This window comes from Zonotrichia albicollis, chromosome 2, assembly GCF_047830755.1.
Source record: "Zonotrichia albicollis isolate bZonAlb1 chromosome 2, bZonAlb1.hap1, whole genome shotgun sequence".
NCBI lineage: Eukaryota > Metazoa > Chordata > Aves > Passeriformes > Passerellidae > Zonotrichia > Zonotrichia albicollis.
This window is the reverse complement of record NC_133820.1, coordinates 12,124,979-12,152,111: the sequence shown is the minus strand read 5'-3', so window position 1 is coordinate 12,152,111 and position 27,133 is coordinate 12,124,979. Positions and strand designations below refer to the sequence as shown.

General features: G+C 50.3%; 2 protein-coding genes and 1 long non-coding RNA gene across 8 annotated transcripts; 1 reads left to right on the top strand and 2 right to left on the bottom strand.

Annotated features, from left to right (window-relative positions):
• Positions 1–907: 907 nt before the first annotated feature.
• Positions 908–9,239, bottom strand: DONSON (DNA replication fork stabilization factor DONSON). The gene is made up of 10 exons (XM_074533577.1): positions 8,878–9,239; positions 8,485–8,565; positions 6,959–7,162; positions 6,698–6,876; positions 6,135–6,313; positions 5,181–5,304; positions 4,367–4,471; positions 3,808–4,006; positions 2,512–2,712; positions 908–1,663 (listed from the first exon to the last, which is right to left on the bottom strand). The coding sequence occupies exons 1-10, from the start codon at positions 9,145–9,147 to the stop codon at positions 1,526–1,528; spliced, it is 1,680 nt and encodes a 559-aa protein (XP_074389678.1). The 5' UTR covers positions 9,148–9,239; the 3' UTR covers positions 908–1,525.
• Positions 7,091–13,540, top strand: LOC141727260 (uncharacterized). The gene is made up of 2 exons (XR_012578298.1): positions 7,091–7,225; positions 13,013–13,540. It is a non-coding gene; the product is annotated as an uncharacterized LOC141727260 (long non-coding RNA).
• On the bottom strand, positions 10,827–27,133 carry CRYZL1 (crystallin zeta like 1). 6 transcript variants are annotated; one of them, XM_074533580.1, is made up of 15 exons: positions 26,902–27,133; positions 26,459–26,499; positions 25,700–25,771; positions 24,679–24,756; positions 24,088–24,160; positions 23,670–23,714; positions 22,106–22,174; positions 20,202–20,335; positions 19,399–19,510; positions 16,661–16,681; positions 15,697–15,795; positions 13,427–13,548; positions 13,116–13,221; positions 11,719–11,764; positions 10,827–11,003 (listed from the first exon to the last, which is right to left on the bottom strand). In XM_074533580.1, exons 1-15 carry the CDS (start codon positions 26,981–26,983, stop codon positions 10,904–10,906), a joined length of 1,200 nt encoding a protein of 399 aa, XP_074389681.1. In that variant the 5' UTR covers positions 26,984–27,133; the 3' UTR covers positions 10,827–10,903. The 6 variants fall into 6 exon arrangements, with proteins under 6 accessions (XP_074389681.1, XP_074389710.1, XP_074389688.1 ...); XM_074533609.1 differs by having other exon boundaries at positions 26,410–26,499; positions 26,902–26,944; XM_074533587.1 differs by lacking the exon at positions 26,902–27,133 and adding an exon at positions 26,747–26,890 and having other exon boundaries at positions 26,410–26,499.

Genomic DNA, 27,133 nt, shown 5'->3' with positions numbered 1-27,133 from the left:
ACAACCCCTGCACTTGTGTGCTTCCTTTTTCCATATCCCTGTTTCCCGTGCCTAAGGTAAAGAGCTGAGTTCTGTCCCAGCAGCAGAGAAATCCACTCCCACTAAAGACTCCATTTGAAAAATAACTAGTCAGAAAGGTCTGGATTTCATGGCTTGAAGCTGAGGGGATCTGTGTGTTCCCTGGAGCCACATCCTTCAGGAACAGCCCTGCATCCTGGGAGAGCTGGGATTTGCTCCTGGGGCTGGCAGCTCACAGCAGTTCTGTAAAACCCAGAGTTCCTGCAGAGCTGCATCCCTGCTGGATCCTGGGCAGGACACTGACCCTGCTGGATCCTGGGCAGGACACTGACCCTGCTGGAGCCTGGGGCAGGACACTGACCCTGCTGGAGCCTGAGACAGACAGATAGACAGAAAGGCTCTTGGGGCAGAGGAAGCCATTGCTGGCCCAGGCTCAGGGGCTGCTCTGTGCCCAGGTTGGGTTTGTGGGGCTTTGCTGGGTGATGCCAGAGCCCAGGGGCAGCAGCAGGGAGAGCTGAGCTTTGCTGCCCACGGCTTCACTTCAGTAACAAACACCAGATTATAGAAATGCACCTGGAGAGCACAAACAGAGTTGGTTCTACTTCCCACATTCCCTGCTGCAGGAATGTGCTCAGCCCAGAGCTGTGGGAAAGGAACACCTTCCCCAAAATGCCTGGGAGCCTCTCCCTGCAGGGAAACACTTGGGGCACCTGCTCAGACCCTGCTCCTCTTCCTCTGTCTGTGATCCATGGAATCCCTGGGGCTGGCACAGCCCTGCCAGCCCATGCATTGCCAGCTGTGCCCCACGGGCACCTTGTGCCCAGCCCAGAATCCTCAGTGCCACCTCCAGGGCACACCTGCAGGGATGGGCACTGCAAAGCTCCCTGGGCAGCCCCTGCCAAGGCCTGGCACCCTTTCCTTGTGCCCAGGTGCTGCAGCCATTGGATTCCTCCCCTTGATTCCCCCCAGGCTGTGGTTTGTAGGCCTGGGGTGGGTGTGGGAGCTCCGACCTCCCTTCCTCCCTGTGGAGTTCCAAGATGGCCCCAGCCCAAGAGGTGCCACACACCAAGGTGCAGCTGCTGAGGGTGGCAGGGGCTGTGAACAGTCTGGGAAGGGGTTTTGCCAAACATTCCACCCATCCATGGGATCCCAGAAGGTTTGGGCTGGAAGGAACCTTAAAGCTCATCTGGTTCCTATCCCCTGACCTGGGGGAGTTCAAGTTCTGACCTGGTTATGAGTTCCTGCTCCAAGCAGGAGCAGAAATTCCATGCTTGGAACAGAAGGGGAATACCAACCTGCCAGGGGCAAACCAGACCAATAAAACCACGGTTTATTTTAAAAACACTTTGTACAATAAAAAAGATGTCCAAGGCCTTTCCCCTCCTTTCCCTCAAAGCCCTTGGAGGTTCCTGTGCAGCAGCTGTGTGGGTGTCCCTCCCACCCTGCCCCAGGCCCGGCACCTGCAGCCCAGGGAGGGCGAGTCCTGCTGCAGGGCCCAGCAGCGTTCCTAGGCCTTCCAGGTGTAGCTGAAATCCTTCATCTCCAGCAGGCGGAGGGAGGATTTCCCCAGCGTGGGACACTGACTCAGCTGAGCCAGAGTCCTGGGGTGCAGCCCGCAGGCCGGCAGCTCCTGCTGCTCGTCCTCCTGTGGGGGCACAGGCACCGAGTGAGGCTTTGTGCGGGAAATCACCCGGGGGCAGTCCCGGTGTGCGCTCCCCGTCCCCGTCCCGGTGTGCCCTCCCTGTCCCGGTGTGTGCTCCCTGTCCCCGGCTGTCCTGGTGTGCATTGCCCATCCCGGGCTGTCCTGGTGTGCCCTCCCCGTCCCCGGCTGTCCTGAGCTGTCCCAGTGTGCGCTCCCCATCCCAGCCTGTCCCGGTGTGCTCTCCCCATCCCGGCTGTCCTGGTGTGCCCTCTCCGTCCCAGCCTGCCCCGGTGTGCGCTCCCCATCCCAGCCTGTCCCGGTGTGCTCTCCCCATCCCGGCTGTCCTGGTGTGCCCTCTCCGTCCCAGCCTGCCCCGGTGTGCGCTCCCCATCCCAGCCTGTCCCGGTGTGCTCTCCCCATCCCGGCTGTCCTGGTGTGCCCTCTCCGTCCCAGCCTGCCCCGGTGTGCCCTCTCCGTCCCAGCCTGCCCCGGTGTGCGCTCCCCATCCCGGCTGTCCCGGTGTGCCCTCCCCATCCCGGCTGTCCCGGTGTGCCCTCCCCATCCCGGCTGTCCTGGTGTGCCCTCCCCATCCCGGCTGTCCCGGTGTTCGCTCCCCGTCCCTGGCTGTCCTGAGCTGTCCCGGTGTGCCCTCCCCATCCCGCGCTGTCCCGGTGTGCCCTCCCCATCCCAGGCAGTCCCGGTGTGCCCTCCCCATCCCGCGCTGTCCCGGTGTGCCCTCCCCATCCCGGCTGTCCCGATGTGCCCTCCCTGTCCCGGTGTGCCCTCCCCATCCCAGGCAGTCCCGGTGTGCCCTCCCCATCCCGGCTGTCCCGGTGTTCGCTCCCCCTCACCTGGGCCGGGCCCGGGCGGGCGTTGAAGGCGGCGCTGGGCTCGTGGGGGCTGAGCAGGGCGCGGAAGGAGCCGCGCTGAGCCGGGCCCAGCAGCAGCGTCAGGGCGTGCAGGGCGTGCGGCAGGACGGGCCCCAGCACCTCCAGGCTGAACACGTCCTCAAAGCCGCCGGGCACCCGGGCACGGCCGCTGACAGTGCGGGCCTGGGGGCGGAGAGAGCAGCGCGGTCAGTGCTGCACACAGCACAGCACAGCACAGCCAGGAACTGGCACCACTCTGGCACCACGGGCCACGGCCCCACTGAAAATGGAAACACTTCTCAGTGTTGCCCACTCCCTGTGCAATGCATAAGGCTTTACTGTCCCTGTAACAACTCCTAAAATGTGTCCCTGGACTGCAGGAATGCTGTAGGGATTGGGAAGTGCCCAAGAACTTCTCTGCTGGAACAAGCAGCTGATCCTGTTCTTACTGGGAAGAAAATTGGGTTAGATATAGGGAAAGAATTCTTGGCTGTAGGGTGGGGAAGCCCTGGCCCAGCTGGGCCTGCCCCTGGATCCCTGGAAGTGTCCAAGGTCAGGCTGGATGAGCCTTGGAACAACCTGGGATAGTGGAAGGCGTTGCTGGCCATGGCAGGGGTTGGTCCCTCCCAATCCAAACCATTCCCTGCAGGAACAGAAAGGGAGCTCTGGCTCAGGGGCTCCTCCTGCAAGGGGCTGGGATAGTCTGAGAGCCCTTAAGATCTGGGGAGAATCTTAACAACCATTCCCCCTCTGGGCAGCCCTGCACAGCCTCCTGTCTCTCAGGAGGTGAGGAAGGGGACGCTGGGATGTCAGTTCAGGGCAGGGATGTCAGTTCAGTGCAGGGGGGTCAGTTCAATGCAGGGATGTCAGTTCAGTACAGGGGGGTCAGTTCAATGCAGGGATGTCAGTTCAGTGCAGGGATGTCAGTTCAGGGCAGGGATGTCAGTTCAATGCAGGGGGGTCAGTTCAGGGCAGGGATGTCAGTTCAATGCAGGGATGCCAGTTCAGGGCAGGGATGTCAGTTCAATGCAGGGATGCCAGTTCAGGGCAGGGATGTCAGTTCAGGGCAGGGATGTCAGTTCAGGGCAGGGATGTCAGTTCAGGGCAGGGATGTGTTGCAGGGATTTAGGAACGGGCTGTGCCTGCACACAAGGTGCTGACTCAGGCATCAGCCACAAGACCCCGCTGTGGTGCCCAAGGGAACCCCCCGAGGCAGGGGCTGATCCCCCGGGTAAGGAATCGCTCCCTGCCCGCTCCCGGCCGCCGTGCCCTCCTCACCTTGAGCGTGTGCAGGGTCCCGCCCCGGAAGGCCACCGGGGACAGCAGCGTCGGGGGCAGCCCCGCCTGCGGCCCCGCCACGGCCACCAGGCTGCGGCAGCTGATGAGGAAATTGAGCAGCCTGAAGGTGTTGCTGCCCCTCACCAGCACCAGCGACTCGGGCCTGTGATCCACCTGCACCTCGTGCTTCTCCCTGCGCCTGGAGCCCAGTCAAGGGAAAGCCACGGAGCCCTGGGGAGCATCCATGGGCCAGAAAGGTGGAGCTGTGAGCCCTCCCTCAGCCCGTCTGACCAAAATCCCCAAACACAAACCCCACCCAGCTGTGCCCCCACCCACATCTGCTCTTCAGATATTAAACAGCATCTTAATCCTGGCTTCAACTCCTAGAAATACTTGCAAAGTAACTAAAAAGAAAATGCAGTATCTCATCACGTGCAGGAACGCGAGGATTCATACTTGTAAGTCTCAAAAACTTCTACAGAACTCAAATGCACCACAGCACTGGAAAAGCTGCAGGGTTTGCCCGTGTGACACATCTGGAAGATCAGAGGAAGGATACATTTGGATAGAAATGGTGTCTGGTTTCTTCACCTTGTCTTGGACTCCCATCTCCTCAAGCCAAGAGAAGCTTCCATCATCATCGTCATCGCTGGGAGCCGGTTCCCTGGGACACAGGATCAGTGTTAGGAGGGCAGTGCCTCTGAGGGAGCTTTTCCAAATGGACTGTGCAGGACCTGGGGGTGCCCCGGAATTCCAGCACTGCACAACTGTGGGAAATGGAAAGATAAAAACTTCCACAGGTTCAGGAGAGTTTGATCCTTGGAATGAACATGGATTGATGCAAAAATAAAGAACATTATTAAGTAGAATAACAGATGTTAAGAACAAAGAACAGACATTAAGTATAAAAATCATAAACTTATTTTCTATAGTTGTAAATAAGAATATGCTTTAAATAAGTGAGAAACTGTATTGATAAAATGGTGAAGGGTTTATACTGTAAGGGTGTGGTTGTACAGAGTAACTAAGAGTTCAGAAGTTATAACAGAAGCACATGTGTGTAGGTGAGTTAGACACCCATTGAATAAAAGTATCCACAGTAAGTAAAGGTGATAGGTTAGAAATGCAAAATAAGAAATGGAAAAAGTTCTATATTGCCTTCTAACAAAGAAATTTGTAACTACTTTGAGCTATGGTCGAATGCTTGCTCCTCTGAAATCTCAGAGCCTCTGAGATGTTCATCTGATCAATGAATCTATGGCTGAATGTTTGCTCCTCTAAAATCTCACAGCCCCTGAGCTGGTGTTTATGTGAGCAATGAATGGATGCCAGCCCCTTCCCTTTATGCCAGTGCCCACAACATTGTCACTCACCCCACATCCTCCACACTGCTGCCCGCTCTGATGCCCTCAGCTGTCTCTGTCTCCAGACTCTCCTCAGAGTTTTTCTGTTTCCTGGCTCCACTTTCCTCCAGCAGAGGCAAGGAGAACTCTATGCCTGTGGTGAGGGCAGGCAGCAGTGAGGGGCTGTGTGCCAGCCCTGTGCCCATCCCCATTCCCATTTCCCTTACCCTTGGTGCGCAGGGTGTGGTGCAGGCCAAGCGTGGTGCGAGCAATGGCGGCCATGTGCCAGCCCTGACCTATCCCCATCCCTGTCCATGCCCATCCCCGTGCCCATCCCCGTGCCCTTACCCTTGGCACGCATGGCGTGGCGCAGGCCGCGCGTGGTGGGCGCGATGGTGGCCGTGTGCCAGCCCTGCCCATCCCCATCCCCATGCCCATTTCCATTTCCCTTACCCTCGGCGCGCATGGCGCGGCACAGACCGTGCATGGTGGGCATGATGGTGGCCGTGTGCCAGCCCTGCCCATCCCCATCCCCGTGCCCATTTCCCTTACCCTTGGCGCGCATGGCATGGCACAGACCGTGCATGGTGGGCACGATGGCGGCCATGTGCCAGTCCTGCCCATCCCCATCCCTGTGCCCATGCCCATCCCTGTGCCCTTACCCTCGGCGCGCATGGCGTGGCTCAGGCCGTGCATGGTGGGCACGATGGCGGCCGTGTGCCAGTCCTGTCCATCCCCATCCCTGTGCCCATGCCCATTCCCATTTCCCTTACCCTTGGTACGCATGGCGTGGCACAGACCGTGCATGGTGGGCATGATGGCGGCCGTGTGCCAGCCCTGCCCCATGCCCATCCCTGTGCCCATTTCCCTTACCCTCGGCACGCATGGCGTGGCACAGGCCATGCATGGTGGGCATGATGGCGGCCGTGTGCCAGCCCTGCCCATCCCCATCCCCATGCCCATCCCCGTGCCCATTTCCCTTACCCTCGGCGCGCATGGCATGGCGCAGGCCGCGCGTGGTGGGCGCGATGGCGGCCGTGGGCTCGGCGCTGCCCGCCAGCCCCGCGGCGCGGAACAGCACCGAGAACTGCGCCGAGCACACGTAGAAGTAGGGGCAGAGGCGCGCCCGCAGCAGCTGGTACAGAGAGGTGAAGCTCACCGACCTGCCAGGGAACACAGCGCTGGCACCGCTGGCAGGGCCCCTGCCCTGACAGGGAATGGGGACAGGGCATGCAGGGACAGGACACGGGAATGGCTCTCAGTGCCAGAGGGCAGGGATGGATGGGAGATTGGCAATGAGGAATTGTTATCTAGGAGGGTGGGCAGGGGCTGGGATGGAACTCCACCCCTGGATCCCTGGCAGTGCCCAAGGCCAGGTTGGACATTGGGGCTGGGAGCAGCCTGGCACAGTGGAAGGTGTCCCTGCCATGGCAGGGGTTGAGATGTGATGATCCCTAAGCTCCCTTCCAACCCACACCGTGCCATAACCCTGTGATTAATTAAAATCTGCTCACCTCACGCCCACCCACCCATCAGGCCGCACTCACCAGTCACTCATGAGCACTTGCTGCAGGGCCTCATCCTGTGCCCAGGGACAGGCCCTCCCGGCCATGCTCCTGTCCGCCCCGAGGCGGGGGAAGAGCGGCAGCCAGGGCAGCGAGGGGTGCAGCCAGTAGAGCAGGCTCTGCTGGAAGGCACAGCGCAGCTCCGAGCACAGCCGCGGCTCCTGCGGGGCGCAGGGCGGGTGAGGGGCACGGCAGAGCTGCGGAGCGCAGAGCTGCAGCCCCAGGCACCCGCCCGGCTCTCACCTGCACGCTCCGGGGCAGCGAGGCCGCCGCGGCCCGGCAGTGCTGAGCCACCCCCTGCGCCTCCTCGTGGCCTTTCAGGTGTTCCGCCCACGTGAAGGGCTGCGAGGACATGAAGAGAACGCGCGTTTTAATGCTCCAGTCTGCGGGGAATTCCTGGCGCGGCGAGGAGGGAGCTTTGGGTACGGCGAGAGGGGAATGAAGGTCCTGAGCAAGCAGATACAGCATCCGTTAACTCGCAGAACATTCAACCTGTTCACAGGCTGACAGGTATTTTTTTATTATTTATTCTATATTTATTATTTATATATTATTTATTCTATAGTATTTAATATTTATATTATATACTATTATTATTATATTCTTATTTATATATTCTTTTATGCATTATCATTTTGATTCTTTTGCTCAGCACCAGATTCGAACAAAAACACTCCATTCTATTGCCTAGAAAACCACATTGAGCTGACAGTTATTATTTAATATATTATTATATTATTTATCCTATAGTATTTAATATTTATATTATATTATATACTATTATTATATTCTTATTTATATATTCTTTTATGCATTATCATTTTGATTCTTTTGCTCAGCACCAGATTTGAACATAAACACTCCATTCTATTGCCTATAAAACCACATTGAGCTGACAGTTATTATTTAATATATTATTATATTATTTATTCTATAGTATTTAATATTTATATGATTTTATATACTATTATTATTATATTCTTATTTATATATTATTTTATACATTATTATTTTGATTCTTTTGCTCAGCACCAGATTCGAACAAAACCACTCCATTCTGTTGCCTATAGAACCATACGACAGGCCTTGCACTCATTACTCCTTCCAACAGTATAAACTAGGAACAAATTAAAAGCTAAATTATTAAAACAAAAAAGCCCTGAGCCTGATGTTTATGAAGGCAAGAATTTCCATGCCAAAATGGTTATTTCATTTCATCCTCTCCTGGTGACTGTAAGGTCACAAGCCGAACAAAGCCCTAGGCACCTCCAAGTTTGTTGTCTTTTTTCTATCCTTCCAATTTAGTTTGAACTTCAGTTTCTGCACCTAGAACAACATTAGAGAGTGTCTATTGAAACTCTGTTTGAATTTCAAGGGCTGGTTTTCAGGAATTCTTGCTTTCCTATGTGCATGATGAAGTGCTCCATTTCTGTAGCTGAAAATCAGACTGCAGGAGGTCTGTCTGGTGAAAAACATCCTCATCTCAACTACATACAAAACTAGGAAACAGTAAAATTATAGTCAGGAAAACTGAAAGAAAACAACCTGTCCATGGAACTACAACAGCAGTGAGGTCAGGCAGAAGGCTGGGTTTAGAAGACTGTCACCAGAACAGGAAACATCAATGTAAGAAATTTCCTTGAATACTGACATTTCAGTACATTCTTTTATGCAAAGATGGGCCACCAAATACCAATTGAAACAGTTTCAGCTTTCTGTGTGCCCTGAGAACAGATGGAATGTTTACAGCAGCGTGCGCTGTTTCATACCTGGCTTAGGGCGAGGATGTCGGAACTTTCAGCAGGCTCCGCTCTCCCGGGGGGCTTCTCCTCACAGGCCGGCTCTAAAAACTGAATGAAAGAGCAGCATGAGGCACAGCACAAAGGAGCACCGGGCTGGTCATTTTAAACACTGCCCTTGCAGTGACATTTCCCGAGTGACCCTCAGCACCCCGGGCCTCAAACAAACCCGGCTCGGGGCGAGCACAAGATCCGCATCCAGAGCTGAGCAACAGCCTGGGCCCAGCAGGGCCTTGGTGGAGCCGGGGGCGAGCCCGGGGCTGCATCGGGAAGGGGCTGAGGGGCTGGGGGCCATGGCTGAGGGCTGAGGGCGATGCCCGAGGGCTGAGAGCAGAGGACCCCGCTGCCAGGGCTCGGTCCCACCTGCCAGAAGGGCACTGCCGATGGATCCCCGCCCGCGGGGGTCGCTGCTGGAGGCTGAGGGGCGGCCGCCGCCCGCCGCGGAGCGTTGTCCAGGCTGGAGAAGGGGTTGCGGCGGCGGGTGGCCCCAGAGCCCCGCGGGGCCGGGGCGGCGGCGGCTTCCGCGGCTCCGTCGGAGTCGCTCCTCCGCACAGGACGTTTGCGCTTCAGCCGCAGCAGCGCCGGCGGCTTCTTGAAGCCGGGCGAGTGCCCGGGCTCGGCAGGGGCGGCCATGGCCGAGCGGGACCCGGAGGAGCCGCGCTCCGGTCTTGGCGCCAAAGAGCGCCCGCTCCGCCCCGGGGCGGTGCTGAGGGAGCGGCGCCGCCATTGCTGCCGCCCCCAGGGGCTGTGAGGGGAGAGCCGCTCCCGCCAGCCCCGCTCCGGCCGCACCGGCCACACAAACACAGACGGCGCTGAAATTGTGTCCGTGCCCTGCCAAATGCACCCGGACAGCGGCCCCAGGGCCTGGGCTCGGCTGCGGCAGCATCGCCACACGGCTGCCCCCGGGCCAAATCCCCTGTGCCCATACCGGGGCCGGGGGCGTGCGATGGCACACGAACCACGCGGGGTTCAGCCTCTCTGGGAGAAAGAAACGAGTGTTTGAGGCTATTTGGGAGAGAAAACTACACTCGATGTTGTACAGGGAGTTCAAAAGGCATAACAAATACTAGAGAAGTATTAGACATCCATGTGGTTCAAAAGGCATAAAGAGGTAGTCAGGAGCAACAATTTTACCGACAAAAGATTTAATAAAAGAAAAACGATACTTTTAAAAGATCTTTCGTCTGCAGTTTTGTCCCTGCTTGAGCTTGGTTTTTTAAACTTAATATCTTACTTCATCTGCTTTCTTTTGGAAACATTGAAGCAAAACTGAGCAGCATCAGGGAAACACCAGCAGCTGGCTCCAAGGCTGCAGAACGGCTGTGCAGCTCCCGCAGGACTGCCACGCTTCAGCCGGGCACAAAAGCCCCTCTCCTTTCCCACAAGGAATAAAATCAGAGCTCCTCCGGATTTCCTAGGCTTGCCCTGCATCACTGATCCAGAACCTCCTCCAAGTACAGTGAGAGGAGACAGATCAGGTGTGCTTCTGGTTGTTTCCTCTCAAATTTTCCCACTGACACAGCTTTGAAGTGGCCATGTCCATGGTTTGAGTGATCCACAGCAAAAATGAGCAACACAGTTGAAAGAGAAAAAGTATTTTTGCTCTCGAATCAGAGCATGTAGGGAGGCACATGCTTTGAGGAAAGCAAAATGCAGTTCCTTCCCCACTGCTGACTTTCAGACAGGCCACGATCATGGATAATGCTGGAGAGACAGATCTGGGCTATGCTGAGGTTAAAAGAGGGAAAATGAACATGCACAAGCTACACAAAGTGCCTCAAACACCTGACTCACACAATTCCACCAGCCTGGGGACTCTGGATTTCCCAAGTTTGCTGCCTTAGTGCTGAGAGGAAGGGAAAGAGCTGGGGGAAACTCCTGCTGTCAGTACCACGTCCTTCCCATCTGGCACCCTCCCAACCTCGATAACTTTGCCTGTCCTTCAACTGAGCAACAATTTTAAATGTGGATTAAGATCTTTAAGTGTAGCATTCAGTCTCAGTGCATCCAAAAGCAAAAGGTAACTACAAAAGTAACAACTGGTAGGGGTTGGAGACAAAAGACTAATAAAAACATCTCTTTTTTCCCTCTTTAATCTCTTAGGGTTGAAAACCAACAGTGACTGAGTTTTCCTGTAGATGTTTCTGACATTTTAAAATATGGCAGAGCAGACAAGATTTTCATGTTAAGGCTGCTTCTTTAGAAGCTGCTGATGGGAACATTCTGCTCAAGGGAATTTAAAAACCCTGAAGTCATGGAAGCTTCAGAGACCATTTGAGCTGAGGTACAAAGAATGTTTAAATTCTCTTCACTGCCTGCAAGTGTACACTGATTTATTCCACAAACACATTTCTTTATCTTTCCCAGCTGAGAAATCAGAAGTTGTGTGTCAGAACTGGATGACTTGTCTCTTTCTTGCTTGATTCTTCTGAACTATTTCCATGGAAACTTTGGCTTCATACAATGGGATAGGTTCATCCAGCTGAGGCCTGAAATGAAACAGTGAAAAGTGCTGGTGAGCACACTCAGACCACAGAAATATCAAAGGACAGACTTTACTTTCACTGTGTCAGCCTCCCTCCTCACACAAAGTAACAGGCTTATGGCTTTGCTCCAGTGCACAGAAGAAGGGAAAAGCCCCAGAGCAAACAGGAGCCCCAAATAAATGAAAATAGATCCTTCTTGCAGGGGAAAAAGGGGTGGTGGGGAGGGTTCTGCTCAGCAGCAGTTGTTACCCTGCTTTAGGGAAGGGATCTCCCATTCCCACCTCACTATGGGAATCTTCCCATAACTTCCTGAAGCTCTGCTCAGGAGAGTTAGTGCTGGCCAGAGTTTTCTGCTTCTAATGCTGAATTTAAAAACCCACAAAAATCTCCACATTGCAGGGGGATAGAATATAAGAAAATAAAGACAGTGTAGAAAGAAATCTCACCCCTTAGGAGCTGCAGCCGGGCCAATTATCAAAGATCAGGAACAGACCTGACTTTACCAGGCCACAGCTGTACCCAATGAGACGCAGATGCTATAAAAGAGTGGGGTGGTGTTGGGAAGGGAACTGGAGTTAGTTGGGTGCTTTGTGAAGGAGAAAGAGTCAGTGCTCTGAAGAGATGCCCGTGAGAAACACCAAGAAGGTGTGAAACTTTTGCAAAAAGGATACAACACTATGGAACCCCTGCAATGAGATGACAACACCACGTCTCTCACCTGAAAATGCAATTTGATAATTTGTCCATGATATCTTCCAGGATGGGTATCCAAGAGGACTGTTAAGGAACAATAGAGCTGGAGAGAAATCTCTTTACAATCACCTGTGCTGGTCACAGGCCTGTACTGATACAAACTCAGCAAGATCAAGGCAAAATGAACCTCAATTCCAGGCGTTAGATCAGATTTTTTGCCCTTGTTTCTCTATCAGAAACCTCCTTTCCTGAAATAGGATGCAGAAATGAAATATGGAATATTTCAATATGAAACACAAGTGCAGCCTGCACTAGTACAACATCAATCAGTCATTAATCAATGGCACTTTCTGTGCAGAATGAAGAGAATTTTGGGACCAGGTAGCTGTTGTGACAGGTTATACAAGTACCTGATAAAAAGCCAAAATGGAGTTGGGAACACAGCAGAGGCTGGGAATTCTTGGAGCACACTGCCTTGTGAGGGGTCTGTGAGTTAATGACACCAGCCAAGACAGCCCAATACAAGGAGCTGTATTTAATCAGTCTTTGTATGAAACCCAAACAAGGTTCATCCTTCACTTTAAGGGCAATCAGGCTGATACTTGGAGCTCAGGTTCTTTTAAAAAGTGATCAATTTGTGATTTCTTCAGATGACTTTAATGCCAGATGCTCCAGAATTTCACAAGATATACAAATTCCTAAAGCCAAAAGCACCCAAACCTTGCAGGGCTGAAAATGTCCTGCCCAGGGAGCTCAGTCCAGCTGCACCAGCCCAAATGTAAGAGATATTCCTTTTCCTGTTCCCAACCAACCTTGTGCCTCCATAAATTTCATGTACAAAACAAATCAGTACATTTTCTGTACATAATATTTCTGTACATTGAAAATAAAGGAGAAGTTAGGAAGCCAAAACAATTCTACTTTTGCAGTGAACATGAGTGAATTAAGTTTACAGATGATGCATCTAATGCCCAAAAGCACAACAGCTAAAAAAAAATCCAAAATGTCTCTTGCATAAAATAAAATCCTATAGAGTCAAATCTTCAATTAATTGGTTCAATAATGAACCAAAACACTGCATTTTTCCCCCCAGAATGGGGGTTTTGCAGCACTGCTTTTAATGAAGCTTGTAGAGACACATCCAAGGCCAGGCTGGACACTGGGGCTTGGAGCAGCCTGGAGCAGTGGAAGGTGGCACTGCATGAATTTCAAGGTCCTTTGCAACCCAAACCAGTGTGGGATTCCACAATGAATTTAAAAGGAATGCAGAAAATCCCTTAAAACCTGAGTGTCTCCCATCTGTTATCTCCTCCTTTCAGCTGGCTGGCAGCACTGAGCACAGGAGAACCTCTCAGTGGGATCTCCCAGCTGTGCTTTCACTCCTTCCAGCAGTGACAATTCCACAGCACCACCAAAGGATATCGAGATACTTCCCCTGCTGCACATTGGACAAGTTCCACACCTCCTCGTTCAGGAAGGACACTGTGGCTCCCTTAAGGAACAAGGAATGGCTGTCTGGAGGATCCAGCTGAAGCAAATGGAAGAAAAATGTTATTTAGTTACATTTCCCCATACAAATATAAAGGTTAAACGGTTATTTTATAGAGATGGTTAAACCAAACAAAAAAAGAGAGTGTCAGTGTAACAGTGGCAGGTTGAAACAACAGTTTCATGTGTCTGTCTGTCTGTCTGTCTGCTGTGGGACCAGCTCCTCCCTGCACAGGCACCTTTACCTGCAGGTTCCTCTCGGTGGTTATCCAGCGTCCCCCGACCCCAAGCAGGGTGATGATGTCGTGCTTGTGAGGCAGCAGCTGGCACCTGGAAGCTGGTTCATCTTCAGCACTGTACAGCCTCACTGGGAGGGAAAACAAATTCCTCTGAGCTCAGCAGGAAATGTGCAAAATTCAGTTTGTATTTATTGCCACACCTTTCAGTGGAACTCTGAGGTTTTTTTGTTGTTTCAGCTAAAAATGGTTGAAAACTCTGAATTTATTATCTCATTTACACCCTGAGTATTTTATGTACTTTACTCAGAATAATATAATAGCTCTGAAGTTACTATTCAGAGGAATATTTTGTTTATATTCATATTCATAATACTGTATAGTAACAATATAGACTGTCATACAGTATATTACCTATATTATACTATATTGGAGTATACTATAATATATATACTATATAATATATATACTATAATATAGTATATTACATATATTATACTGTATTATATAGTATATAACATAATAGTACATATTACACATAATATTGTATACTATACATCATACACTATATATAAGATATAATATATATAATCTATAGTATATATAACTTAATGCATAATGTAAAAAACACCAAATATAACTATAAAATATAGTATATTATACTATATCTATTATAGTATATATAATGTAAATTATTATATAATTTAAATTTACAAATTATACATCTAGATACTATTATATATTTAAATAGTATTATATACTTACATACCATTATATAAAAATATATATCAGCAGTATCTTATATATCAAATATACAATAATAGTAATAAATATATATAAGATCTAGTATAATGATATTTTATTTACATAACTCTAAATAGTAACTTCAGGGATTTCATCTATTAGAGTTGGTCACCAATAGAGGTTGACAGTGCTGTTAATTAATCAGGGTTAATCTCTGTATTCAAACAAGGCAGCAAACTCTCTAGAGCCATTTTTAATTTCCAGTTTCAAAGAGAGGACTATTTCAGCCCCATTCAGCAGCTGCCTGGGAGGTGCTGGCAGGCAGCAGTGGGTGCCAGAGCAGCTCTGGCAATGAGGGGATGCCATTGCCAGGCATTGGAATATCACCAATATAACTGGGTGGGATGTGCCTGAGCTTGTCTGGCCCTTGGAGCTGGACCAAATAGTGGCACTGTGGGGTTTGACCCACAGACACTTTGGGCTGGCTGGGTGTGTGGTGTTTCACCCCACAGACACTTTGGGCTGTGGGTGTGTGGTGTTTCACCCCACAGACACTTTTGCCTGGCTGGGTGTGTGGTGTTTGACCCCACAGACACTTTGGGCTGTGGGTGTGTAGTGTTTGACCCCACAGACACCTTTGGCTGGTGGGTGTGTGGTGTTTCACCCCACAGACACTTTTGGCTGTGGGTGTTGGTGTTTCCCCCACAGACACTTTTGGCTGTGGGTGTGTGGTGTTTGACCCCACAGACACTTTTGGCTGTGGGTGTTGGTGTTTCCCCCACAGACACTTTTGCCTGGCTGGGTGTTGGTGTTTCCCCCACAGACACTTTTGGCTGTGGGTGTGTGGGGTTTCACCCACAGACACTTTTGGCCAGCTGGGTGTTGGTGTTTCCCCCACAGACACTTTTGGCTGCGGGTGTGTGGTGTTTGACCCCACAGACACTTTTGGCTGGCTGGGTGTGTGGTGTTTCACCCCACAGACACTTTGGGCTGTGGGTGTTTGGTGTTTGACCCCACAGACACTTTGGGCTGGCTGGGTGTTTTAGTTGGGCCCGTGGGGACAAGGCCAGGCCTGCAGGAGCTCTGGTGGTGCTGGGATGGAGCTCCTCTCACAGAGGGTCCTCTCCCCATGTTTCCCTCTTGCTTCAAGGCCATGGTGAAGGACAGGAGTCAGTTCTGCTGGAGGGTTTGGATTCAGAGCTTTATTTTGGCCCACAGGCCTCTGAATGCAGCACCAGCTCCAACAGAACTCCCTGAGCCCGTGGTTGCTGCTCCTTTAACCCCGGGGAGAGGGGCAGGGAAGGGGCAGGGAGCCACCAAGCAGGGACAGGAGGAGAGGGACAAAGGGACAAAGGACACCTGGATGGCCCAATGCTCCCACCTTTTGAATCTGCCAATCACTCAACGCCCTTCTGGAATGGCAGGACTGACAGACAGCGCTGGGAGGGGAAAGGAGAGACGACTGCCACACCTGGCAGGGAATTCTCAGGGAGTGATAAACGCTGAAATACAAGAAGGCAGGAGAGCCCCCGTACCTCCGGCATCCAGCACGATGTCCACGCCCAGCCCGCCCGTCTCCTCCAGGCAGCTCTCGGCCACGTCGATCTTCCCGTGGGACACATCGATCACCCGGGCTGCCAGAGCAGGACAGCAGCAAAAACCACCTCAGACCCATGCAAAAGGAGTTCAGGTGCTCACAGCTGAGAGCTCAGATCCCCAGCAGCACACGAGGTTTCTGCTCTCTGCAGGTACCACAAACGGGTTTGCAGCTACACCCAAAAAACCCAGCACATCTTTCTCTTTTTGGCATTTTCAACACAGTGTAAAATCAACACCAAAAGTATGAACGCAGAGTTAATTCATGAGTTTGTTGGCCCAAAAGGATAAAATGTGGCAAATCCTTCTCTAAGTTCATTTTTTGCTATTCTTGTCCAACTCCTGGCTCTCTGGGTCTTAATTAAATGTTTAGATGAAGAATTTACATCTGCTCTTCAAATTTTGCTGAACTGAAAGCCACCAACACATTTTCCTGCCATGTATCCATGATGCCCTGATTATGGTTGGTTATAAAGAGTTAACACAATCAGGAATGAGAGAATCCTGGAATGGTTTGGGTTGGGAGAGACCTTAAAGATCCCATCCCATCCCTGCCATGGCAGGGACAGCTCCCACTGTCCCCAGTGTCCAGCCTGGCCTTGGGCACTGCCAGGGATGCAGGGGCAGCCCCAGCTGCTCTGGGCACCCTGTGCCAGGGCCTGCCCACCCTGCCAGGGAACAATTCCTCATTGCCAAGGTCCCACCCAGCCCTGCTCTCTTTCAGGTAAAAGCCATTTTTAACATTATAACAATAACACAGAGAAGGAGCAGCCACAGGGTTTGTTTCATCATTATGAGGTAGAACAAACATTTATAAACCGAACAGGGCAAGGACTTCACAGCAAAATGAGAACTGCAAGAACATCAGCCAAGTGTGGAGCCTGAGCTCAGATCTGCACTCACCCACCAAAGGCTGCCGCACTCCTGGAGTGGGATCCCAGCAGCAAGGAGGGAAGAGGGAGGGAGGGAAGGAAAAATGCAAAGAGCTGGTCATTAAGGATATTCACAAATCATCAATAAATGCCTTGGGTTTGGGTCTTTTTGTCCCTTCAAATCCCCAATCCAATCATAGGATGCATTCAAATCCCATGTAATTCCTTCTTTTTTTTCACTGAAGTCAAATGATTTCACTGTCAAAATTTACTAAAGATGGGATAATAATTAATTATTAATGATACCCACATTCCTCATATGCAAATAAACCCCCATAATATCCTTTTCTTTTTAGTTTCCTTCAGTCAAGAACTTAAAAGGTTTTCCTTACCAGGGCAATTTGACATGGTATTATTTTGCAAATAATTTCACTTTTTGAAAATAATTCTGGTTTCATAGACCCAAAGCCTGGCAATCAAAAAGAAAAGGCCAGAGTTCCACCATTGTGACTATTTTCTGATTTCTGTATAGCAAAAATGTCCAGTTTTGTTCCTTAACTCAGCACAATAGTTCAAACAGTACTTATCAAAATCCTGGTCAACTTCCTTCCTAAAAAGTGCTGGAAAAATTTCTCTCCATTGTGGAAAAGGCCAAGCAACAAACTGTAATATAACTTTCCATAACCTTTGTCATTGATGTATTTCTCACAAAATACTGACAAATGAGTTCAGTTTCTTCTGCTGGGACTTGCACAGCTTCCAAAGGAAGATTTTTCTGACTGGCAAAACTTCAGTTCCTCTCCTCCTCCACTGTGGGGGCACAGAAGCCCCAGGATCCCACAGCCTTTCCCAGAGTTTGCTCTGGGGGGTTCTGAACAGAGCTCAGTGCTGGTGGCACAGAATAAAACCTCACCAAGCAACCAAGGAAAAGCAGGAGGTGCCCTTGGGAGCAGAGGAAATGTCTGTGCATGTGCAGATCCTTCCCTTGGGCTCTCTGACAGAAACTCATCCCATTGCTTATGGAATATCCTGTCCCAGCCTCAAACACAGGCATTAAAATGTCAAAACTTGTTAAAATCCCTTCTTTTATTCTATTATAACTTTTACTCCAGGGATTACTAAAGACAAAAAAAGCCCCATCCTGTTGGTCTAAATACAAGTCCTGAACCATTACCAGAACTTCTGCTTCAGGCACTGGAATCACATTCATTAACAAACAAATCAAAAAGTCTGAACACTTTTAAAAGCTTTTTGCTTTTGCACTCAAGCTGTGTCTCTCTTCAATGCTGCACCCAGGTTCTATTTCTTTATTGGAAATAAAGTTGCAGTTATCACTTTTCCCCCTCAGCCATTCCAGGAAGCAGCTTGGTATGCTCAACAGTGATAACACAAATTGCTGCTCACTGAAAACTGCCCAAAACTAACCAAAAACCCCCTGAACAAGCACAAAACTGAAAATTCACCACCCACAAACACAAGAAGCCAATTAGAGCTTGGTTACTTATGCTCTATTTGACATTAACATTCAAAGAACTTAAAAATGCTGTAAAAAGTAACTCAGGACTGTGAGAATAAAATTGCTAAATCCTGTCCTAGCTCATGAATTTTTCATATAATTAGCAAAATGTACCCATAAAATGTTACAAAAGGAAGTTTTAGGTCTTCTGTATTTCCTCTTTGGCCCTGTAACAGCTGGAGCCACAAGGCTCTGCACAGCAACAGCATTCCCAAAAATCTTCCAGTTCTGATGTGTGTCACAACAGCTAGTGCAGTAAAATATACAAACATAGAGACAGAAAAAAGGCTGCTGAAATCAGGAAAAAATAGGGTTTTTTTGGGTCAAATTGCCTTAAAAAAAAAAAGCGTTGCTCTCAAGCTGCAGAGAAATGAGTCTGGCAGGTGCTGCAGAGGCAGCCCTGGGGTGCAGTGGGGCTGCAGCTGTAACCACACAGATGGGGCTGACAAGGCTCCCCCAAAGGCATTTCCAGCTCTGTAACCCCAGTGAAGGCCAACAAACACCATCCTCTGCAAAACAAACCTGGCAATCACACTGCAGCACTTGGTATTTGCTGCAGGAAGGAGCAGGCACCAGTTTTAACCTTTTGCTGCCATCCAGCCAGACTGACAATCCATCATTTATTTTCAAACTGTCAGAATAAAGGGATATTCCACTGCCCTCCACAAAACACCACCAAAATTTTGATCAGAAAAGATTCTTACACAGAGTATCTTCTCATGTTGTTTTCAGAGGGAAAAAACCCCAACTTGAAGTATGAAAGGGAAGAAGTCAGGGAAGAATGGCAGTGCTGAGTGAGGCCAAGCTGCTTGGGGAAGCAGAGAATGCAGAGGCTGTGCAGGTGCAGCCCCAGCTGCGGCAGCACTGCCACTGAGGAGCCCTGGCAGCAGCAATGTGAGGGCTGAGTGCTGGGTGCCAGTGTGGGAGCTCTGGCACAGCTGGGTTTGGTGAGTCAGCAATCACTGACCTCACACGGACACATTTCCTGAGCACTTGGGCCAAAAGCCAGCACTCAGCACTGCTGGGCAGCACTGCCACTCATTACCACTGAAATGGAGAATTAAAATGCCATTAAGTACACCTAAACCAGAAATTAAACACCCGTGGAGCACAGAACAAACCTGAAAACTGTTTAATTGGACTGTTTATCAATTTGTGCTTAATTTTTACAGCACTTAGTCTCTAGACCTGACAGTAAAAATCTTTTGAGACATTCTTTAGGCCAGACTTCAGCCCTGAAGGATAAAACTCACCCCCAGCAGGCCTGAGCCTCTCCAGGTACTGCTTGTCCTCCAGGCTGTGGGCAGTGGAGATGACTTTGGCCCCTCTGTGCTGGGCCAGCTGAATTGCAATGGTACCAAATGGCTGAGAGGGGAAGAGCAGGGTCATTGGTTAATTGATTCATTCATTTATTTACACCAACAATTTAATGTTAAGAACAATTACATTGTAAAGGCCAGTCAGGAGAATACCCAGAAATGAACTTACTCCTGCAAAAACCCACAGCTGAACCAGGAATTGAGTATTCACAGATCTGCTTCTGCCCTAAGTGAGGCCAAAACAACTTTTCAGTGACTGGGGAGCTCTGAATGAACTTTTGGTGAGTAACTGGTACTTGTCATCAATAAAATAGCTCAGATTCTATTTTAATTACCACAGCAGCTGGAATTCAGAGCTTGAAGGGAAAAAAACTCCAAGGAAAAGGCCCCAGCCATGTTTACATTACAGAACCTTGGCTGAGGGGACCCCACATCTTCATTAGCACCAAGATGCTAATGAAGGGATGCAGGGATTCAAATCAAATTATTTATATCCAAGAAAAGGTAAAAAGCAGAGGTGGGAAAGGACTGAATAATAAGGCATTTTCCTGCAGTTCCCCCTGAGGACTCAGTGCAAAACCAGCACACCCTCCCTGTGTGCACCCCCCACCCCAGGCAGGACAATATCCCTGCTCAGGATCAGGATCCACACGGGACAGCCCTTCCTGCAAAGCCAGGAGAGGAAGGGCACTGCCAGCACTCCCAGAACCAGGGGCTGTGTGAGCCCAGGTACCCACACTTGCTCCATCCAGGATGAGGACACTGCTGCCAGGGGACACCGGGGCCAGGTAGTGCAGGGCCGTGTACGCGCGGAGCCCGTCCCGGAGCGTCCCTGCAGCCTCTGCCCAGCACAGCTTCTGGGGCTTGTGAGCTGGGGGACAAACACACACAAACACACCTGATCAGCTCCTCTGGGATCCCTGAGAGCCCCCTGAGCTGTGTGTTCATGTAGGGGGATACAGTATGGGTACATGAAGGTGGTATAGAATGTGATCTTATCCCCCAGAGTTGCAGCTGAACCAATTACTAAAGATTAGGAGCAGGCCTGCTGTTAACAGGCCACACCTGTAGCCAATAAGAACAGTGGTATAAAAGAGAGGATTGGTGGCATCTGGAGTCAGATGGCTGTGAGGATCAGGAACAGTCAGTGCTTAGAGGAGCTGCCTATAACAAACACTGAGGAGATGTGAAACTCTGGTGATATGGAATCCTTGCACCATAATGATAATAGAACTCTTGATATATAGGACAACATGCTCACTGGGAGCAGCAGGCAGGCAAGGAGACCCCACCCAGTTCTGGGGGTGCTCATTAGCTGAGGGTTTATTGGGGGTCCCACCCCAGGAGCAGCAGGGTCCCTGAGGGAGAGCCTGGGGAGAGAAGGGGCCAAGAGAGAGCAAAGAGCTGAGAGAGCCTCTCACTCACTCCCCTGGCACAGCTTCAAAGGGAAATTCAAGGTGGGCACAGAATCAGACCTGGGCCAACAGGATTACAGGATTAGCTGATACTGCAGGGGAGGATCACAGGCTTGCTATAAACTCTACATTTTCAAGGGGTGAGACAGAGCAAACCATTTAACTAAAATGTAACACCACACACAACAACAAACACAGCAAAGAGGTGGTAAAAACCCCAGCAAAACCCCTGGGCTTATTTAGCAAAAGCTGTCACAGTGAGTCAGGAAGGCTCTCCCTGCAAGCAGGTCAGCACCACTGGCTCCTGCTTCCTCTTGTATTAAGAAGCCATGGAGAGGATACTGTGCCATATTTTACAAAATTAAATTAGGGATTCAATTTTGATATAACCAAGTTTAAAGGAGCCCCCTCATAACTCAGGAATTCATGGCAGTCACAGAAAACACAACCCAAATTTAGGCATTTGGAATCCCAGGGTGGTTTGGGTTGGAAGGACCTCAAAGCCCACCCAGTGCCATGGCAGGGACACCTTCCACTGTGCCAGGCTGCTCCAAGCCCTGTCCAACCTGGCCTTGGGCCCTGCCAGGGATGGGGCAGCCACAGTTTCTTCAGGAAGAACAAATTTTGAGCAAAAGAATAACTTTTTCGAGGTTACAAACTGCTGGAAGAAGAACAGGGACTCCTACATTTAGTATCCTACTCATTAAAGTAATCTATGTCCAGAAAGGGAAAACTGGAAGCTCACAATAACTGAAAACAATGTTTCAACATCAGGCTTTCCCTGACCCTCCTCCCTGAAAATTCCAGTCTCCATTTCCAGTCTCCTTGTTTCACCCCATCTGTTAGTTGGTCCCAGGTGATAGTCCCAGACTGAGTCAAAGGGAAGAAAAAAGCAAATTTCTCCTCATAACATTTTTTGACAGGTTAGGAAAAGGTATAACAACAACGAAGCAACAGAATGGGAAGTTAGAAGGGAAATAAAAGGAAAAGGAAAAACCCAGGGTCAGCTCATGTGGTTTAGGCCATCATGAACTGTGAAAGGGTGACAGCAAAGAAAAACCCTTTTGAGTGTTCAAACTTCTGTGATTTGTGGGGCAGCTGGAATTTTGGAATGTTGGCATGGAAGGAGTGTGCCCAGAGCTCCATGGTAATGGGGTTCTCTTTAGAAAAGCTAAAACAAAGTCTACAGTAAAAATTATTATTAGCAAAATTTATAATTTACAAACCCAAATAATGCTCGTGAACCAGGACAACTTCACAGACACCAGACTCCTCAGAATCCAGGGGCAGAATTCCTGGAAAAGAAGGAACACAGACCTTGAATTTCACACAAGCAATCATTCCAACCAAAGCACTGTCCCAAGGAATTCCCTGCTCCTGTCTGGGTTCAGTGCCCTCTTGGCAGGTATAGGACAGGTCAGAGACCTTGGCCAGGTCCCAGCCCGAGGTGTCCCTGGGCACAAGGGAGTTCCAGAGGTGCTTCCACAGCATTTTGGGATTGAGGGAGGAAGCATGGGGACAGCACAGAGTGCTGTCTGGTGCTGGCAGGTGTCAGACGTTTTTGTCTGAGCTCATTCCACACTCTGAGTGCTCCCCTTCCAGGGCAGGCCATGGATCCCAGAGCAGGGATGTGAGCACAGAGCAGCCTCCCCACAGTGCTGACCCTGGGCTTTGCAAAGGCAGCACCAAGGGCACAGGAAGAAGCAGAAGACGGGCACACAGGAATGTGGAAGTTTCAAAAAGCAGGAATAAGAAAGAGGAAGTGCAGGAAAAACAAACTAACCAGGGAAGGCAGAGAGAGCAAAAGCAGAGGAGGCAGGAAAAGCCCTTCCATCCTGGTTATAGCTGAGCTTTTTACCTTCACTGGCCACAGAACTCTCCTGAACAGGAGGTTCTGGCACCTGCTCCATCTCCTGAATTAACATCCCTCTATCCCAGGGAAATAATCCTTTTCTTCCCTCTCCCCCACAAATCTCACTCCATTTAGACCAAAGGGCTTTGCCTTGCAAATGTGGCTGCTGTGCCCAGTCCTTCCCAGTTCCATTAACAATGTGCTTGTGCCCACCTGGAGCTGTGCCCAGTCCCTCCCAGTTCCATTAACAATGTGCTTGTGCCCACCTGGAGCTGTGCCCAGTCCTTCCCAGTTCCATTAACAATGTGTTTGTGCCCACCTGGAGCTGTGCCCAGTCCTTCCCAGTTCCATTAACAATGTGCTTGTGCCCACCCGGAGCTGTGCCCAGTCCTTCCCAGTTCCACTAACAATGTGCTTGTGCCCACCTGGAGCTGTGCCCAGTCCTTCCCAGTTCCATTAACAATGTGCTTGTGCCCACCTGGAGCTGTGCCCAGGGTTGTTCCTGCAGGGAACAGCCAGACCCCAGACTCTGCCCAGAGCAGCTCCTGTGCCATGAGGGAATAATGCAGCAAGGACCACAATGCCCCAACACACACTGTCCCCAGCACCTCCACTCTGTCCTGCTTTCAGAACTTCAGTCACCTTCTAATCCCTTCACCCAGCACACAAAACATCAACATGTGGCACAGAATGCTCTAAGAAATAACTCCTCTCTCCTAAGGCATCACTCACAATCTGATGGTTAACACAACATCATATTTCAAATCCTAAGGGAACATTCTTAGAACAGAATTCCCATTTATAAGTTTATTCCTGTGACAGCAGTTGAATTATGAAAATACATGGTGGATTTAGCCTGACCAATTATTCTAAGCTCAGTCATTGATTATAAAAAGATGACTGCTGGTGTCAGCTGAAGCAAACAGGCATTAACTTACCCACCACTTCATCATCTGGCTGGAAAAAGGTCACCTTGCTTCCAACTCACCAGGGAGAGGTGAAAAGGAGGGAAGAAGGGAAGAAGAGAAATATTTAGAGCAGTAATTGGATGTGCATTTGGAAGCATTGGTTATCACTAGCTCACAAAACTAAAGACACGCATTTCTTGTGAAAAACCATAATTCTATTGATTACAATTATTGATTGATTCTTGATGCCAAGCCCAAATGTTGAATTCCCAGACTCTGGCACAAGGAGCTCCCTGCAGGAACACACAGGGCTGGACTCTCCACCTCAGGGGAGTGCTACCAGCACTGGGAGCAGCCAAGGGCTCCACAAAGCTCTCCAGAGAGAGTTCTGGGCTCTGAGGGGAATCCCTGCTCCCTCCTCCCTCCCTGGCCACTGCCACTCACTCACCTTCCAGCACCACTCCCGAAATTTCTCTCCCCACAGGCACAAGTTCCTTCTTCAGTTTGATTTCTGCCAGGAGCTAAATGAAAACAATGCTGGCAGCATTCCTGCTAAAGCTCTGCATTTATAAATGAATTACATCTCACAGTGTTGGATCATCCCAGGAAGCTTGGGGCATTACCAAAATGTTATCCAGGGGAAGGAAGTGCAAACCTTCCCCAGTTTAAACCATGGCACTGAATTCTGTATTTAAATTTAGAAACATTAAAAAATAAAAGCAGGGAGTTACTACCAGCCAAGCCAACCTGTGGCTTAGATGAAGATAAAAGGGATTTACTGTAAGAGATCTCAGGTGACAACTGATCTCCATGAATTAGGAATCAAATTCCAGATGCTCTCCAATCAGAGCTGTGCAAGAAGCCCAGCCCAGTCCTGTGCCTGTGGAAACCTTCCCAAGGATGCCCCTGATGAGGAGACCCCTAAAACGTTCTGTGCCCACTGCCAGCAGCAAAGGCACAGCTGAGCTTGTGCCAGCCCAAACCAGGGCCATGGGAGCACAGACACCCCCAGCAAAACACACAAACAAATAACAAATACCTGAGTGTCCACCCTGCTCAGAGCACAGGCTCTGACCTGCACCTTCACATCGTGGGCTCTGCTGGGAGGAAGGTTCTCCTAGGACACAGGGACAGCTCCTTGTTACACACTGCACGTGCCCCCAGGAGCTCCTCCAGCTCCTGAAAGCACTTCTCCTCTTCCTGGGTTGTTTTGTGGGGAGAGCAGGCAGGAATTGTCAACAAAAAGGGGCTTACAACACCATTTTTTGAGTATATTATTATTATTATTAGCATTAGCATTATACTATTATTGTAAACTGGTATATTATATTATATTATATATATAATATAATAGATATAATAGATATAATAATAGATATAATAATAGATATAATATATGCATTATATATTATATCTATTATATATATCATATCATATATAGGTATAATATATATTACATATTATATAGTATATAGTATTATATATATTATATACATATATTACTATACTATATTACTATATTACATTACCATATTATGATATTATTTCTGCAAACTGACCACCACAACTTACTAAACCTCATCAGCCACTGACATTATTTTTCTGTTGAGGTTTTATTTCACTTTATCTGAGGCACAAATCCTGACAGACCCAGTGAGGTCAACACTCAAGTCCAAAACAAAGTCCAAGTGTTGTCAAAGGAACAACCCCAGTAAGAACTGGAGTTCTCACCCCAAACCTGATAAATTCCTCATCTCCATTTCTACTTTTTCAGGGACTAGAAAATTCAGGAAATGTGGCCCCAGGGTTTGTTTTTCATGCCTGCAAAGCTTGTTTGTAAAGTCTGGGCACCAAAACTGCAGAGCAATCCAGCAGGGGTCTTGGCAGTGCTGCCTGATGACAAAATGCACCTCCCCTCCTTCCCTGCCTGTGTGTGCAAGGATCCCACCAGTCCTTCCCAAGCCTGTGCAGGATTTCTGTGCCTCAATTCCCCCGTGGCACTGAGCCAAGCTCTCCTGTCCCACTGCCTGAGGGCCAGAGCAGTTCTGAAAGGAACTCACCCTTTCCTGGAACACAAATGTCATCTCCTCCCCAGGAGAATTCTGCTGAGCATACAGAGCCTTCATAGTGACCTGAAAAACACAGCAACCAAACTGTGACAGCTGCAGGGGCTCTGGCAAACAAGGCACTAAAGCCCTGCTAAATTAAATTAAATTAAATTAAATTAAACCACTCTATAAGAATCACAGGCATTGTTTGCAGGCAATTTGAGTCTTTGTGATACAGAAGCTCTAACCCAGATCAACAGGTTTAGATGCCCGTAACAGAAAAAATCCTCAGGAGTGAGGATCCCAAAATCCCAGACTGGGTTGGGTTGGAAGGGACCCCAAATCCCACCCAGTGCCAGCCCTGCCATGGCAGGGACACCTCCCACTGTCCCCAGGGTCCAGCCTGGCCTTGGGCACTGCCAGGGATGCAGGGGCAGCCCCAGCTGCTCTGGGCACCCTGTGCCAGGGCCTGCCCACCCTGCCAGGGAACAATTCCTCATTGCCAAGATCCCACCCAGCCCTGCCCTCTGGCACTGGCAGCCATTCCCTGGGTGCTGTCCCTGCATCCTTGTCCCCAGTCCCTCTGCAGCTCTGCTGGCACAGCAGAACAGGCCCTGCAGCACCCAGGATTTACTGGGGGGCAGTGCAGGGGCTCTGTGCCACACAGCTCACACCGGGGCACTGCACAGGGAACTCCTGGGCCGGAATACAGCAAAACTTACACCAGACTTCACCACAAATCACCACTTGGCTTTCTGGCTCCTCTCCTACTTGGCCTCTCCTCTCCCGTGTGGTCCTCAACGAACAGGAACCTTTAGAAGGGGAAAAAACACAAAGAACCAAACAGTAAAATTGAGTTAACAAGGAAAAGGGAAAGCAGGAGGTAGAGAGGGAGGAACCCATGGCACCATTGCTGCAGCTCTGACCCCTGAGGGAGCACCCGAGACCCCCGCACGTCGGGCCCGCCCCGCCACCCCCGGGGAGCGAGCCGGGCCCGCACCGAGAGGCTCCGGCAGCCCCGGGGGACCCTCAGGGGATCCAAACGGACCCGGCCCGCACCGAGAGGCTCCGGCAGCCCCGTCCGGCCCTCAGCGGCTCCGCGGGACTCCCGAGCGCCGCGACGCGCCCGCGGTTGCCATGACACTCCCTCACTTCCGCCTCGCCCTCAGGCTCCGCCCTCTCGCCCTGCAACCAATCACAGAATCGGGAGGTACCCTGAGCGCTTGCGATTGGTCGTAGTGGCCGCCATTCATCGTGAAAGTCGAGGCAGGATTGGTCCGCGCGGAGGTCACTCATTCAATGAGGTGAGGAGGGAGGCTACGGCGCTCGGCTCTACCTGTGGGACACCGCCGGGGAGAGGGAGGAGGAGCCGCCTGCGACTGGCCCAAGAGTTAACTCCGTATGCACAGCACAGGCCCCTCACCGCGCCCGGAGCGCTGGCCCCTC